This window comes from Solanum tuberosum, unplaced genomic scaffold, assembly GCF_000226075.1.
Source record: "Solanum tuberosum cultivar DM 1-3 516 R44 unplaced genomic scaffold, SolTub_3.0 scf00322, whole genome shotgun sequence".
NCBI lineage: Eukaryota > Viridiplantae > Streptophyta > Magnoliopsida > Solanales > Solanaceae > Solanum > Solanum tuberosum.
The window spans coordinates 551,161-568,474 of NW_006239245.1; the positions used below are offsets into that span (position 1 = coordinate 551,161).

General features: G+C 32.5%; 3 protein-coding genes across 4 annotated transcripts; all 3 read right to left on the bottom strand.

Moving 5' to 3' along the window:
• Positions 1-198: 198 nt before the first annotated feature.
• On the bottom strand, positions 199-861 carry LOC107063224 (uncharacterized). The gene has a single exon (XM_015314814.1). It carries the CDS (start codon positions 859-861, stop codon positions 199-201), a length of 663 nt encoding a protein of 220 aa, XP_015170300.1.
• Positions 862-2,804: 1,943 nt separating this feature from the next.
• LOC102599323 (TMV resistance protein N-like) lies at positions 2,805-7,433 on the bottom strand. 2 transcript variants are annotated; one of them, XM_015314817.1, is made up of 6 exons: positions 7,210-7,433; positions 6,894-7,101; positions 5,284-6,379; positions 4,918-5,193; positions 3,745-4,836; positions 2,805-3,669 (listed from the first exon to the last, which is right to left on the bottom strand). In XM_015314817.1, exons 1-6 carry the CDS (start codon positions 7,397-7,399, stop codon positions 2,920-2,922), a joined length of 3,612 nt encoding a protein of 1,203 aa, XP_015170303.1. In that variant the 5' UTR covers positions 7,400-7,433; the 3' UTR covers positions 2,805-2,919. The 2 variants fall into 2 exon arrangements, with proteins under 2 accessions (XP_015170303.1, XP_006360469.1); XM_006360407.2 differs by having other exon boundaries at positions 6,894-7,433.
• A 5,920-nt stretch (positions 7,434-13,353) lies between these two features.
• Positions 13,354-14,441, bottom strand: LOC107063226 (thaumatin-like protein 1). Its single transcript, XM_015314819.1, has 2 exons — positions 14,381-14,441; positions 13,354-14,066 (listed from the first exon to the last, which is right to left on the bottom strand). Exons 1-2 carry the CDS (start codon positions 14,433-14,435, stop codon positions 13,372-13,374), a joined length of 750 nt encoding a protein of 249 aa, XP_015170305.1. The 5' UTR covers positions 14,436-14,441; the 3' UTR covers positions 13,354-13,371.
• Between the last annotated feature and the right edge of the window lie 2,873 nt (positions 14,442-17,314).

The window sequence follows — 17,314 nt, forward strand, 5'->3', positions numbered from 1 at the left end:
GCGGTATTAATTAGTCTAGGGAGGTAATAGGTCCTCATGAAAGTTTAGTATCGCAACAGCAAATCCGACCAAAGTTGGGGTATTTTTCAAACCCTTATCCCATTAAATAACAATAGAAATATTTGGTAATTTAATTCTACAAATTAAAGTAACTAAAATAAATGTACTACTAATTACCACTAGAATAATTTCTTATTCTCATATATATGCGTGTGGATATTCAGGATCAGGCGTATCAAAGTAATCCAATTCTTCATCAGTCAAGACTTTAAACGGTTCATCCAATGATGGTAGCTGCCAAATTTTTGCAGCATATAACCATCCATCACGATCTCTCAACGAATTTGAGACACAATCAGGAACTATATTCTCGGTTGTTATAGAAATATCTTGATGATTTTTACCTAAATTAACTTTCTTTGTAATGAAACACACAACAGAGTCTTCATGTCTGATTTCGCCGCGCTCTCTTAATACATCCATTGTAGTTTTATCAAGACAATATTCTTTCACAATCCAGTATACACTTTCTTTATCTTGACTGCTACTTTCTTCATCAAAACGAAAAGTTTTCTTGTACCCAATCCTTGATCTTTCCTTGTCCAAAATTTCTTTACTATTGTCTCGTCCTTTCCATTTGCTACCTCCAACAGTTGATCTGTTGAAGTTTTTACCCTTGATTGTTTTTCTCTTTAACTGAGTAAAGAAATAGTTTACATGATTATTACCTGAATTTTGGAATAATTCAGCTGGCTCTTTGTTACCGTATAAGTCTATATACGGAATATCATGGTATTCGATAGGCATTCCACGAATGAATTTCATTAAACACCTTATCAGATCTTCATCCGTATATTTCATCCCTATAAGTTGAAAATAGTGTGAACTCCAACTTAAAAAGACACAAAAATAAAGAAGAAGATGGAGAAATATTTTAAAGCAAGAAAATATATATAGAGAGAGTATATTTCCTAATTTGTGTAGGAAACTAATTGTAATTGTAAAAATAAATTTGAAAAAATTAACCTTATTAATTGGAGTTGTAATTTATTTTGAAAAACTTAACCTTATTCAAATAGGAAAATAATTGGAGTTATAATTTTATAACCTTATTCGAATAGTAACCACCAAATTTACACATCCTTCAAGAGCCAGCCTTTCAAGATTAGGGATACCTGAAAAATCTGGGTCCTTACTAGCTCACTAAGGTTGATGTATTTCAATTTTCCTAGAACCTGTCATAATGCAATAAGTCAGTTTGGACGAATATTCGATCGTTATGTGAATGCTAGAAAAAGGAATAATATATAACCTTGGAGCCTTACCAAAGTTGTATGATTCGACTATATTTCTGTTAGGTTTTATTTGCCCTGATTTCTTACCATAAATAGGTTTTTCGTATAGGAAAGAGTTTTAATATTTTGACTAGTCCTTTTCTTGTAGGAAAGGTTTTAGGATTCTATGAATATAGATTTGTTCTTTCTAACTTAATCAACATTCATAATGTAGTCCTAAGGTTTTGAGAGTTTTGGTTAATTATGGGGGAGAATTTGTGAACCTCATTATATTCCGAGTGAATTGGTTGATGTTATTTCTCTCTATATTTTGTATTCTCATATTTATAGTGGATTGTTCATCTCCTTTGTGGACGTAGGTCGATTGACCGAACCACGTTAAATCTCTGTGTCTATTGATATATTTCTCGTTTGTCTTCTTACTCATGGTCTTTCGAGATTTGATTTGCTAGCTTCCGCATTACACCTGCTTATTTTCGGTCCTAACATTTTTAACTTCAAACCAACAAGCTTTTTGAAGTTTCCTCGCTAAAGCATCTAACTGATCAACATATATCATCAAGAACAAGAAGAGCCTTTTTGTACTGTAATCGTTGCATCTGCATATTCCAACAAGATTTTCAGCGTTTTTCGTGTGTCTCTGACTACACAATCTAGCCATTATATCTTCTACAATTTGCTTTCTATCACTATAGCTTCATGCCTGCATACCACAAAAGATATCAATGATTTTATTTTGTATGCTTTAGTCACTAATTTTGGTATGACCGTGGTATCTGAGCCAATTAGCAATGTTTTTATCTCTGAATCCGAAATCTCATCCTTCTCAATCCGCTTCATTGACTCTTATGCCACAATGTTTTTACTGTGGTAGAAATATGTGAAATTTTGAACATATATTTGGACTACTTGTTTCTTGCCAATTTGGTACTTGAGAGTTAAGGGGTTAGAATAATTCAAATAGAAAAACGTCCTAAACAATTCGAAACAAATAAAAATATCCCTCATTTTATAGCTTGGATACCTAAACTTTATTCCTCATGTTGTATTCCCCCTAGTTTCCCTACCCCCAATTTAAAGGGGGAAATTCTTCATTGGCTAAGGCCTCTTTTGTTTGCACTTAATTAAGATCTGAATCTTAATCACTCAGATTCTGAATCTTAATCATTTAGATTCAGCTCATTAATTTCATTTGTTTCTTTTTAAAAAAAACATCTGAATGAATCTGAAAACAACTGAACGAATCAGATCTGTATTCAATATTCGCATAGGTGGATAGTAGAAAGTATTCAAAGAAAGAATTGAATTGTGTACAAATTGGTAAAAAATATTTTTTCTTCATACATACCAAACACACTCTTGGAGTAAGTTATTTGATATTCAAACATATGTAAAGTAGCAAGTATTCAAGAATTAATTAAATTATGCATCAATTGATAAAAACATATTTTCCTCAAAAATGTCTTAGGAAGCAACAACATACTAAAAATAAAAATATGGACAGTCGGATGTCACCAAAAAAAGGTCAATTACCAATTTTTAACTGCTTAACAATCACAAGACACTCCCAATAACTCAAACATAAATCACATACTCAAAATGTGCTGACTGTCTCATCATCCAATTAAAAAATTGATTCAAGAATAGCTACAGAAACTGTTTGTAGACCTTCTATAATCCCAGTAATTCCTGTCCCAAATAATGTTTCATCAAAATCTTCATTACTTGTTTCTCCAAAGGAATTGACATATCCTGGTTCATCATATGGTGGCAGCCTAGAAAACGATTTATGTCCGTGTCGTTTTCTTTTCGTATACTTTGATCCATCAAAGATTGCATGAAACAAGCCCATCTTTCCAGATTGAGAGGTGGCATTTTGTGTCATCAACTCCTCATTTATAATATCGTTCTCGTACAGAAGATGCATTCCCCAACCTTTGATTGCAACATTTGCATCAGTCCCACAAACCTTGATTTGAATCCAGTCGTTAGGATTGCAAACACATTTCTCGTACGTTGACCAAAAATTATCAAATGATGTATAGGCCAGGAGAGTGTGCCCTGAATCAGGACATTCCTCACTTCCTACTGAGCCAATACTTTTAAAAAGCAGACCAGCCTTTCCATCGTGCCTTACGAGCTTAAACATGAGATGAAATTGGGTTATTTTTTTAAGGTAACCATGATTCATACAGGAAGGTTCCTTAAAACTGTCAAAAACAACACAAAGAGCAAAGCCCATGAATTTGTTTGTGTACCAATTTTTAGGTAGCTTCACTGATAATGAAGGACCCAAGTTCTTGTACATAAACCAGTCAGGAACTTCAGATCCAGGGATACATATACTGAATTCGTCATCCACCATCGATAGTCCCTATATCATGCAATATATGTTATAGATTCTTGAGTTAACGAACGTGTACATATATAAAGAGCTATATTTACTTACCTTGAGCATGTGATTCCACAATGAATCAATAATAGCAACATCAGGTTCATTTTTGACAAGTTGGTGACATTGAGTAAGTGAAACTCGATACAACATTGGATATTTGCTTAATTGATCAATGCCAGTACTCCTCAATGATGTACATTCATCGGCATACACCTCTTCTATACTTGAAGGAAGCTCTGGAAAAATCTCGAGCCTCTTACAACCAACCAATTCAACAACTTTAAGTCGAGATAGACCATTGATGCTTGCAGATGGAATATCAACAAAGTTATTCTTCCCGAGATTCACTTCCTCCAAAGATGGCAAGAACCCAAGATTAGATAGGATTCGTCCGTCTGAAATATTGCAATCACTTATGTCCAGCTTTGTCAATGAGCAAAGACCTGATAAATTAGGAAAAACCAGACCCATAGAGTTGTGGCCTTTCCCAAATAGCCGCGACAAAATGAGTGAGGTCCATACTTGTAAACCCAAAGCATTTTTACATCCCCGGAGAGATAAGTGCTTAAGGTTCTTTAGCTGAGAGATAGAGGAAGGCAGTGTTCGGATGGCTGTGTCATCACAATGGAGCTCCTTTAAACCGACTAGAAGTCCCAAATCATCTGATAATTCTTCTAGTCTTGAACATCCGGATAGATCAAGTGTTCTTAGACGCTTCAATCTAAAAATACTGCTTGGAAGATTCTCAAGATCCTTGCAGTTACTTAGATTTATCAAAGTTACTCCTGAAAAGTTCTCAATTGATTCGGGTAGTTCTCTCAAACCAGTTCCTTCCAAGTACACTTGTGACAAACGATTCATTTCTTCTTTTATTATCGACAACTTTTTGAGCTTTAAGCAGCCTGATAGAATCAAAACCTCAAGACTTTCCAATTGAATGATCTTCGGTAAGGTCTTTAAATTTCTACAGTTCTTCAGATTCAACAAGACTAGCCTTCTGAGATCTCTAACAGAAAAATTGATTTCTACCAAATTTACACATCCTTCAAGTACCAGCCTTTCAAGATTAGGGATGCCTGAAAAATCCGGGGTCCTTACTAGCTTCCGTGACTCACTAAGGTTGATGTATTTCAATTTTCCTAGAACCTGTCATAATGCAATTATAAGTTAGTTTGGACGAATATTCCATCGTTATGTGAAATGTTAGAAAAAGGAATAATAGATAACCTTGGAGCCTTGCCAAAGTTGTATGATTCCACTATCTTTCAACTTCAAACCAACTAACTTTTCGCCCTGAAAACTAACAGGCAGACTTCTTGATGGATACGCGTGCCAATTGAACCACCTCAACTCACCAGGTAGGAAATTAGGGCCCTGATGAACATTTTTGTTCTGGATACTGAGAAACCTTAGTCTGCTCATTTGTGTGAATGCCGCGCTGCTGACATTCACTTCTTGTGCAAAAGCCCAGTTCAATGACATGCCTTCAATCTTTTCAGTGCCCTGATTAATTAATACGCGAAAAATTGGATATATTTATAAAAATGTTCAAAAGCTAACTAATTAGAAATGTTCATTTGTGCAAATACTTACCAAATCTCCAGCAAGTACATGAGAAATATGATGAGGTAGCCACAACCTACTATATCTTCTTGGATCATCAGAAGCTTCTTGACGGATAATATACCAACACATTTCTTGTATCAATTGATGCACCTGAATCCGACCTTGTGAAACCGTAATCAGAGATTTCTCCATGAGAACTTTTATGCCAATAACAGGACTAAAATTAAAACTCTCTAATATTCTTGTAACTGATTGTTTCTTCTTTCCTATAAAGAAACACACAATATCTAGTAATATTTTTTGTTCAATTCTGTTTAGTCGATTGAAACATAATTCGAGTTTCTTCACAATTCTGTCTTCTGGGATTTGTTCCAATCGTTCTACTTCACTTGTCCATTCATCCAAATCTCTTCCATACAAGAAACTTCCGAGGACTTTCAAAGCCAACGGGAGTCCATCACAATGCCTTATAATTTGAGCTGAAACATCCCTAAATTCATCCATAAGACGGTTTTTCTTGAAGGCATATAGCTTAAAGAGCTGCAAACTTTCGTCTTTATTTAATGTTGTCATTCTGTATATCTTTTCTACCTCATGTTCAACAAGCAAGTGCTTATCTTTAGTTGTTATGATAACTCTACTTCCATGACCAAACCATTCACGTTTCCTCGCTAAAACATCTAACTGATCTACATGATCAACATCATCAAGAACAAGAAGAACCTTTTTGTACTGTAATCTTTGTATCTGCATATTAACTCCTTCGTATAAATTGTTGATGTTTACATCTTTCATGACAAGGATCTCAGAAAGAAGTATAGCTTGCAAATGCTCTAGTCCTTGTTTTGCAGAACGGTCTCTAACTTCATGAAGAAAACACGAACCTTCAAAGTGACTCCGAATATTATCATAAATGACTCTCGCTAGAGTTGTCTTCCCAACTCCACTCATTCCCAATATTCCAACGAAACGAACTCCACCAGACCCCATGCCAAGCATTTTATACACTTTTTGCATACGTGACTCGATTCCAACAAGATTTTCACCGTTTTTCGTGTGTCTCTGACTACCCAATCTAGCCATTATATCTTCCACAATTTGCTTTATCACTATAGCTTCATGCCTGCATACCACAAAAGATATCAATGATTTTATTTTGTATGCTTTACTCACTAATTTTGGTAGGGGAAATTCCTCGTTGGCTAAGACTTGAAGGTCTGAATTTTAATCACTCAGATTCTGAATCTTAATTATTTAGATTCAACCCATTAATTTCATTTGTTTCTTTTTAAAAAAAACTGAACTAAACGAATCAGATCTGTATTCAATATTTGCATAGGTGGAAAGTAGAAAGTATTCAAAGAAAAATTTGAATTGTGTACAAATTGGTCAAAATTATTTTTTCTTCATACATACCAAACACACTCTTGGGAGTAAGTTATTTGATATTCACACAGGTGGAAAGTAGCAAATATTCAAAAAATAATTAAATTGTGCATAAATTAATAAAAACATATTTTCCGTCATATATTACCAAATACACTCTTGAATTAAGTAATTATTCAATATTTACACATGAAAAAGTAGCAAGTATGAAATAATTGAACTGCGTACAAATTGATTTGATGAACACTTACGCATTGGAAGTATTTGGCAAATCCCAACCAGATAAATTAGCTGCTTCCTCTAGTGCTCCTCTCCATTTTTGCACCTTGAAACAATCTTCATAATTGTTAAATGCTTCTTCAAAGCTCGATTTTTGTTTCCTTACTGTTGATGGATCTACATCATAAAACACCGGAATAACAATTTGTCCTTTCACGTTCTTGCATTCCATGATTTTCGCTACTTCATCCAAACACCACCTCGAATTAGCATAGTTCTTTGAGAAAATAATCAAAGATATGCGCGATTCTTCAATTGCTCTCATAAGTCCTGGTGAAATAGAATTACCTTTCTCTAATTTCTCAGAATCTTTGAATGTGTTGATCCCTTTTTGTTGAAGAGCAACATAGAGATGATCAACAAAAGTTTTACGTACATCTTCACCTCTAAAACTTAGAAAAACATCGTAACTCCAACGAATAATTTCGGGAGTTATTGGAAGCAAAGAAGTACTACTACTACTTTTTTGTTGATTCATTTTCGTGGCTAAATGAAGATAACAAAAACTTGGTTATAAATATAATAATAATTCGCCTATGAGGATTCTCAATAATATATATCTATGCAAAGACTTAAATAACGACCATGTAATAAATAAAATTAAATAATGATGTAAAGTCTGAAGGTGACTTCATTATTTATCATTTATACAAGCAAAAATAAATGTGTGTGGCGTAGAAAGTTGTAAAATTAATTTTTGCTAGAGGAATGAGTCAATGATAAAGTCTATGGTGAATGTGATGACCCAATTATAATTAAAAAATATATAATGTTGTCGTTGTTAAAATCATCTAGATGCTTGATTGACTAAACTAACATACAAATTAATGAATCTACTAAGATATTAAGCTTAATATATAAATAGCCTCTTAAACTAGTTCATATATTTCACTTGAACATCCAATTAAACGTGGTAAGAACTTTATTGTGTCAATTGGACAAAAAATTCATAAGCAGCCAAACACAAAAAGTGCAATTAACACACAAAAATTGTTTCTCCACTTTATCCAAAAAAAATTTTACCACACCTAACGCTTCCTCAATTCATAACAGAAATCCTCATAAAAAAAATTCAGAATTTTTTTTTTGGGTGCTTTGAGGTGCTAGATCCAAGGGCTAACACACACAAATAACCATGAAAGTCACTAATTCCTAAAAGTTGGCTTGCAAATGCGAAAATATGTCTGAAAAAATGGTGAGACTATATGTAACACTTCCTCAACTCATTATGGAGGTCCTCGAGTTTTTTTAATTTTTTTTTTTGGGTATTCCGAGGCGCTAGATCCATGGGCTAATACACACGAAAAATCAAGAAAGTTGCGTAATTCCTAAAAGGTGGCTTGTAAATGCCAAAATATGCCTGAAAAAATGGTGGGAATGTACGTAACGCTTCCCCAATTCATTAAAGAGGTTCTCATAAAGCTTTTAAAAAAAAGAGTTTTAGGTGCTCCAAGGCGCATGATCCATGGGCTAATACACACGAAAAACCAAGAAAGTCTTGTAATTCCTAAAAGTTGGCTTGTAAATGTGATAATATGCTTGAAAAAAATTGTGGGATTGTACGTAATGCTTTCCCAACTCAATCCAATGGTCCTCAAGAAGTTTTTTCAGAAAAATAAATTTTGGGTGCTTCGAGATGCCAGATTCATGACTAATACACACGAAAAATTAAGAAAGTCGCGTAATTCCTAAAAGTTGGCTTGTAAATGTGAAAATATGCCTGAAAAAACTGTGGGACTGTACATAACGTTTCCCCAACTCATTACAGGGGTCCTCATAAAGTTTTTCAGAAAAAAATTTTGGGTGCTCTGAGGCGCCAGATCCATAAGTTAATACACACGAAAAAAAAAAAGAAAATCACGTAATTCCTAAAATTTGGCTTGTAAATGCGAAAATATGCTTGAAAAAATGATGGGACTGTACGTAACGCTTCCCAACTCATTACGGAGGTCCTCATAAAGTTTTTGTAGAAAAAAATTTGGGTGGTCCGAGACGCAAGATTCATGAGCTAATACACACGAAAACTTAGAAATTCGCGTAATTCCTAAAAGTTGGCTTGTAAATGCAAAAATATGCCTGGAAAAAAAAGATGGGTTGTACGCAATGCTTTCCCAACTCATTACAGAGGTCCTAATAAAGTTTTTTCAAAAAAAATTCAGGGTGCTTTGAGGCGTCAGATCCATGGCCTAATACATACGAAAAACCAAGAAAGTCGTATAATTCCTAAAAGTTGGCTTGTAAATGTGAAAATATGCCTGAAAAAATGATGGGATTATACGTAACGCTTCCCCAACTCATTACGAAAGTCCTCGTAAAGATGTTATTAATTTTTTTTGGGTGCTTCGAGCGGCCAGATCCATAGGCTAATACATACGAAAAACAAAGAAAGTTGCGTAGTTTCTAAAAATTGGCTTGCAAATGCTAATATATACCTGAAAAAAATTGTGGGACTGTACGTAATGCTTCCCAACTTATTACGGAGGTGCTCATAAAGTTTTTTTTTTAAAAAATTGAGTGCTCTGAGACTCCAGATCCATGTGCTAATACACACGAAAAACCAAGAAAGTTGCGTAATTCCTAAATATTGGCTTGTAAATGCAAACATATGCCTGAAAAAATGGTGAGACTGTATGTAATGCTCCCGAACTCATTACGGAGGTCCTCATAAAAAAATATAAGAAAAAATTATGGGTGCTCCGAGGCGACATATCCATGGGCTAATACATACGAAAACCCAAGAAAGTCGCGTAATTTCTAGAAGTTTGCTTGTAAATACAAAAATATGCTTGAAAAACGGTAGGACTGTACGTAGCGTTTCCCCAACTCATAACGGAGGTCTTCATAAGTTTTTTTAAAAAAAAATTGTGTGCTTCGAGGCGCCAGATCCATGGGTTGATACACACGAATAACCAAGAAAGTCGCGTAATTCCTAATAATTGACTTGTACATGCGAAAATATGCCTGAAAAAAATGGTTGGACTGTACGTAACTCTTCCCCACCTCATTACAAAGGTACTCATAAAGTTTTTTTAGAATTTTTTTTTGGATACTCTAGGGTGCCATAACCATGATCGAATAAAAATGAAAAATCAAGAAAGTTGCATACTTCCTAAAAGTTAGCTTGTAAATGTGAAAATATACGTTAGAAAAATAGTGAGACTGTACGTAACGCTTCCCAAACTCTTTACGAATATCCTCATAAAGTTTCTTCAGAAAAAAAATTAGGTGCTCTGAAGCGCCAGTTCAATGGGCAAATATATTCGAAAAAACAAAGAAAATCACATAATTTCTAAACGTTGGCATGTAAGTGTCAAAATATGCCCAAGAAAAACGGTGGAACAATACATAACGCTTTCTTAACTCATTACGGAGGTTCTCATAAAAGTTTTTCAGAAAAACTTTTTGGGCGCCAAATTCATGGGCTAATACACACAAAAAAATCAAGAAAGTCGCGTAATTTCTTCAAGTTGGTTTCTAAATGCGAAAATATGCCTGAAAAAATGGTGGTACTATGCGTAACGCTTCCCAAACTCAAAACAGAGGTCCTCATAAAGTTTTTTTCAAAAAAGAATTTGGGTCCTCCGATGTACCATATCCATGGGCTAATACACATGAAAAACCAAGAAAGTCACGTAATTTCTAAAAGTAGGCTTGTAAATGTGAAAACATGCCTAAAAACAGTGGGACTGTATGTAACGCTTTCCCAACTCATAACGGAGGTCCTCATAAAGTTTTTTCAGAAAAATATTTTGGTTGCTCTGAGGTGCCAGATCCATGGGCTAATATACACGAAAAATCAAGAAAGTCGCGTAATTTTTAAAAGTTGGCTTATAAATGTGAAAATATGCTTGAAAAAAATAATGGGACTATACATAAAGCTTCCTCGACTCATTACAGAGGTGCTCATAAGGTTTTGCTCATAATTTTTTTTTTGGTGTTCCGAGACGCCAAAATATGCCTAAAACGGTGGGATTGTACGTAACGCTTCCCCGACTCATAATAAAGTCCTCATAACATTTTTTTCATAAAAAAAATTAGGTGCTTCGAGATGCCAGATCCATGTGCTAATACACATGAAAAACCAAGAAAGTCGCGTTATTCCTAAAAGTTGACTTGTAAATGCGAAAATATGGCTGAAGAAAATGGTGGGAATGTATGTAACGCTTTCCCAACTCATTACAAATGTCGTCATAAAGTTTTCTCAGAATTTTTTTTTGGATGCTCCAAGTTGCTAGATCCATGGGCTAAGACACACGAAAAATCAAGAAAGTCGCATAATTCCTAAAATTTGACTTGTAAATGCGAAAATATGCCTAAAAAATGGGACAGTACGTAATGCTTACCCAACTCATTACGGAGGCCCTCATGAAGTATTTTCATATAAAGATTTTGGGTGCTCCGTGGACTATACACACGAAAAACCAAGAAAGTCGCGTTATTCCTAAAAGTTGGCTTGTAAATGCGAAAATATGCCTGAAAAAAAGGGTAGGATTGTACGTAACACTTCTCCAAACTCATTACGGAAGTCCTCATAAAGTTGTTTCAGAAAAAATTTGGGTGCTCCTAGGCGCCAAATTCATGGGCTAATACACACGGAAAAACAAGAAAGTCGCGTAATTTCTAAAAGTTGGCTTGTAAATGCAAAAATACACTTGAAAAAATGGCAAGATTGTACGTAACGCTTCTCCAACTCATTACGAAGGTCCTCAGAAAGTTTTTCCAGAATTTTTTTTTGGGTGCTACGAGGCGCCAGATCCATGGGCTAATCCACACGAAAAACCAAAAAAATCGCGTAATTTCTAAAAGTTGGCTCGTAAATGTGAAAATATGCTTGAAAAAAATATTGGGACTGTACATAACGCTTTCCCAACTCATTACGAAGGTCCTCATAAGGTTTTTTTAGAAAAAAACTTTTGAGTGCTCCAAGGTGCTAGATCCATGAACTAATACACATAAAAAACTAATAAAATCGTGTATTTCCTAATAGTTGACTTATAAATGCGAAAATATGCCTGAAAAAATGATTACCTAAACGTTTACCTTAATATACAACTAAAGTAATTTAAATTTGTTAAAATTTGTGCAATTAGTAGTTTTAAGATAAAGTTTATATGTATGTGACAGGTTGATGGTATTTATCTTTTTCTTAGTCTTTACCACTTTTATTTGTATCAAAATATTGAGATGTATTTAAGTTTATTTAGTTAAATAAAAAGTGTTTTTAAAATTATCAATAATTCGAGACTGAAATCAATAATCTTCGTCAAGCTTGAAATATTTTCAATATTTTTGTCATTTATCATATATTGACATTGAATGGAGACCAACTTGGGATATATGGGGTCATCATCCTTATCTCTTTTCTGTGTTAGATACAATGCCTTGGTCCCTCTCCTTTGTCCTTTTCATCCTTTCAACAAGTCATTTTCAAGTCTCGAATTCAACATTTAAAGTTTATATATTTTTATAGTTATTACATTATAAATACTTATGAATTACTAAATAAGTAGGTGCTTGACCGATTTGAGACCTCAAAGTTTTTTATTTGGAATCGACATTTATTTATGAGATTTGCACAAAATTTCAACTTCAATCTTAAATCCCAAATTCTTTTACAAGTATATTTAACGGGAAAGTTACATAGTAAAGATAGATAAAATCATTTTATATATAGTCCCTTGTCCAACAAGAGTTGTCCACTATACTATTATGGGACGTCCAACAATACTTGTCCACTTTATGAAATCAATAGATAATTTTACACTTAGTTCCTAATTTACTCTTATCATTAATTATAGTCTTTTCTTTATTACATTTTTCAAGACATTGTATTTATTATATTCAAAGGGTAATATAGTTAAATTACTCTTTTATTTATAGTTTCTTAAGAAGTGCGTAAAGTCAATAGTGGACAACTATTGTTGGACAGAGGAAGTAACATATTTTGACTCCCTTTGACAAGTTTACTTCTTATATTTTGACGTTAATTAATAAAAATCCTAGATCAACCACTACTTGGGATCTGTTATAATTACTTAGCTCTTGAATATCATTATTCATTCTTTATTATTATACATAGATTGTCGCTTGTACAATATTTGTTAATCATCAAAATATCATATGATATTGAATGTAGATTCAAAGAACAAGATATCCCACCAAATTTCTCCTTTTTAATGATGATAAATCCATAGCAAATTCATGTGCACTTTTATAGTAATATTCAATTTTCATAAGTTCTTCATGTGCATCTTCCTAATTCCTTCTTAACCACAACTCTTATGTTGACAATCTTTTCCTACTAAGAACCAACTCCATTTTGTTCAATACTACAACTTCATATTGATCCAACTCCAGTCAAGGTTAACTAACACAAGATGTTAAGAAACAATAAAATAAATATTATATTAATAAATTTTGACTTTAGGCCACCTATTCTTTTGAAACAGGCTACTCTTGTCCCCATGGACAAAAGGTAATTTTGTAGTTGGCTCCTCCACTACATGTAAATAAAGTTTCATCATCATAGGGATAAGTAATAGCTTTATCACACAATTTTTTGAGTGTTAAAGAGTAAATAGATGGCTTGCAAGTCTGGGGAGAATTATATGCACCAGTACAACACAAATCATCACGATTAAACGCTGAGCATCCGCTTTTGCACCCGATTACTGTCTCATTTTGATCTCGTACTTCTAACTCAACTTGATTTCCACAATGTGCGTCTTTAAGATTTACAAGACAATCTGCTATCCCGCAATCAGGTCTATTTATAGGCGTAACAGAGACGGGTAAATTGAAGCCATCGACAATGCTAACAGAGTAAAAGTCTTTTTCATCAGACGTATTTGCTATTGTAAACTGTACTAGGGTTGCTGGTGGAGTACCACCAGCGCCATCGCATTCTATTGAGCCGCTCCTGCAATCTCCGCTAAGACAAGTGAAATTTTGACCAGAATAGGAGCAAAGATGTCTTGCCCATATTCTTCCTGACCATGGATTTGGTATATCGAATTTTTTTGTTCCTCTTGATGCTAATCGAAATCCTGTTGGAATCGCCGCTCCTTCACCAGTCCCACTTTGGGTAGCTGGCCAAATTTTGTGAGGACAATTATTCTTTATTAATAATTTGGTTGCATAACACCCTGCACAATATATCAATTTTCATTAGTAATCATAAAGAATAAATATTTATAGACCATTATATAAACTAAACGAGTAATTCGAAAATGAAAATCTAGTAAAAAGGAAATAAAATTTTAAAAAATTGTAAGTGACCTACGAAATCAGTTCTCACTAAACACTCTAAGCGCATATACAAAAAAAATGTAATATTTATTCATTATAGACGACTGAAAATAAATAAATAAATAAAACGTGTTCGTTAACTTGACAAATCTAAAACTATTAATTAAGCTAGAGAATATGCAAAAAAAAAAAAAAAGAAGGTTAAGATTACCATAGATGAAGAACAATGAGAAGATAACAACAATGGAGAAATAATTTGCCTTCATTTTATAAAGTATGAAATGAAAATAGATATTGATTGGATCTATATATAACAAGTCCTAAAATATTTAGTCAATTATTTTGTTGGCTGAGGTAAATAGTATTAAATGTTGAATTATCCTAAGTATTAAATAAAGGAATATTAAGGAGAGAGTAAATGTAATATAATCTTAATTCTAAGGAGATTACTAAAGTAATAATTGCAAAGAATATTTGAGGACTTGACCAATTTGGTTTTTGCTATATGTGGTACTCTCTCTTTACAATTTATATGACATTACTTTTTTATTTGTAGATTTAAATAAATATTTTATATTTTTATAATGGAAAATAATTATTTATATGATATCTGAGTAATTTGTGCATTATGATCGCGACATAATTGCACGAATGTGTTGAAGGAATGAGACCTAGAAATTCTTTTGTCCGATCATGTAAGTCTCCAAATATTTTAACCGCGATTGGACTTTGGCGTGATCGCGTTGATGTAACAATTAGGGGGTGTGGGGGAGTTGGGCCAAATTGAGTAGAAGCCCAATAGACTTTGTACTGTAATTATCTCTTAATTTTGTCAAGCCCATTCACATCCATTTGAAGGGACAGAAATTAGCTGCAATGAGCTTTTAAATCTTGAGATTCTTACACTATATATAAAGTTTACAAAAAAAAAGTAATTTTTTTTTTACAAATTTTACCGATATAATTACCGTTGAATTTGTAAATAATTGATGTGTATATATGTTATACATTTAGTATACACTATGTATACATCGATGATGATTATAAATGATTGCGGTTAATTGGGTGAACTTCTTTATACCGCTTCACTATAGTTTTAAGATTTTGCTTCTCTATAAAGATTGGATTATGGTTATTTTAGTGATGTCCATAATTAGAGTCGGAGTTAAAATTTGAATTTAAGAGTTATAGTTCTAGAAAAAAAGAAGAAATTTATTGCGTTTTTGATATGTTAATTATACATATTAAGTGTTAACATAAATACAAAATGTGCACTAAAATTATTGGATTATGTTGAATTCATAGATGACAGGGTAGCTCCGCATCTGCCCATAATAATTAACAACAAACTTTTTCTATAAAATACTTGAAACCATGTAAGCTTTGAAGAGATATTGTACTCGGGTGGGGAATTAAACACTGCAACAAAAGAAATATTTAGTGGTATAACAGATTTTTCTTTAAGCGGCAATATTTATTACCCCAAATAAATTTAGCGACAAATTGGCTTATTATCATTGCATCCAGAATCGCTAAAGTTTTTAGCTACATTTATTTAGAGTGTTGACTACAAATGATCATGTTATATTATTACAGCGAAATATAACGACAATTATATTATTGTAGTGGATGTTTTCCCTTCTTATTTTTTTATATTAATCAAAAGACCAATATTCATTTTCATGAAATTCTTAAGTTACTATTATCAAAAACTACCTAATGCTAGGCCTAGAGTGATTGAACTTGATTTCCTTTGAAATCTCTAAATTAATCTTATCCAAATATAGAGAAACATTATACAAAAGCAATTTAAGTTGGGAAGCCATGCAAGCCTTTCAATGTAACACACTTTTTCAAAATAAGGAAATTTATTAGTCTAAATGATAATATTTTCCATGATTAGGCCTTGAAATCTTAGTTTGTTTGTAGGAATCATGCCTTACAATATATGTGATAAATTTTCAGAATAATCACTCAATTTATAAATATTATCTCGAATATTTATATTTTTCCTTAGTTCAATTTTATTCTATAAGAAATGATTTTACAAGATATAAATAGGTATTAATTGAGTGATCATCGCAGAAGCACTATTAAAACTAGCTAGACTACTAAAACCAAAGCCAGTAGAGAATTTCAAGGTAAATTGAGAAAATAAAAGAATTGTTGACTTAATGGCACCAAAATCATACTTTTATTTCTTTAAGTTAGGCAATAAAGATATTTCTTTTGAATAAATAAAGTTGTGATACTAATTATAGTAATGGTTCATTTTTGTCGTATTAAATCAATTAACTCGTTTTTCATATTAATTTCAAAGAAAATGTATCAATTCCCTTAAACAAAGAAGAAACTAAGGAAAAGAGAAAAAATAGTCTTCACCTATAATAGCAATTGTTAATTATGGGGATGTAGTTACTTTCCTAAGTACACTACCACAAAAAAAAAACATTTGATGATAAAATACTTTTCTTTTAGTGATAATATATTTTACTGCTATAAAAATATTAAGTATCAGTCAAGTTAATATCATTATATTTAAAAACGTTAAAGCATTAGAAACATTTATATTCGTTAGTTATAAAAACTCATATTATATTATTATCATTAAATATAATATAACAATAATTATATTATTTTCATTGAATAATTATCGTAAAATCCTTATTTATTGTAATGGTCGTTGAGCCTTGTACATACACCAAAACAAAGGACAAAAGGAAAAGTAAAAGTAAAGCTGAATTCCCAAAATGAAGAAAGGACAATATGTTAAAACATCCACAAACTCTTCACAAGGAATTTATTTATTCAGATGTCCTAGATTTCCTTAAGGAATTTTACTTTTTTATGATATATAATTAAGTAAAAATAATTTTTAATTGGTGAAAATATGTACTCTTGGTCCCTTTATATAAAACTTGATAAGTATATATTATATCAATAAATAAATTGTGGCTTAAGACTTGACTAGCAATAATATGTGTAATATTGTCATATAAATATTTATATTTTTGCATTTTTAGGTTAGAGATTATATTTAAAATATGATTTAAAAATTTTATAAAAAAGGGCAAATTATAGAAATCACATACTTTTAAGGCAAAATTACAATATATCCCTTAAAAGTGTATAATTACAAAATCCC

Bases quoted from the DNA above. Each gene is read 5' to 3' on its own strand.
- LOC107063224 (XM_015314814.1), bottom strand. From the start codon at position 861: ATGAAATATACGGATGAAGATCTGATAAGGTGTTTAATGAAATTCATT.
- LOC102599323 (XM_006360407.2), bottom strand. From the start codon at position 7,399: ATGAATCAACAAAAAAGTAGTAGTAGTACTTCTTTGCTTCCAATAACT. The intron at 6,380-6,893 runs GTAAGTGTTCAT...TGTGGTATGCAG, and splicing joins TTGCCAAATACTTCCAATGC to GCATGAAGCTATAGTGATAA. The intron at 5,194-5,283 runs GTAAGTATTTGC...TTAATTAATCAG, and splicing joins ATGTACTTGCTGGAGATTTG to GGCACTGAAAAGATTGAAGG.
- LOC107063226 (XM_015314819.1), bottom strand. From the start codon at position 14,435: ATGAAGGCAAATTATTTCTCCATTGTTGTTATCTTCTCATTGTTCTTC. The intron at 14,067-14,380 runs GTAATCTTAACC...TATATTGTGCAG, and splicing joins CTCATTGTTCTTCATCTATG to GGTGTTATGCAACCAAATTA.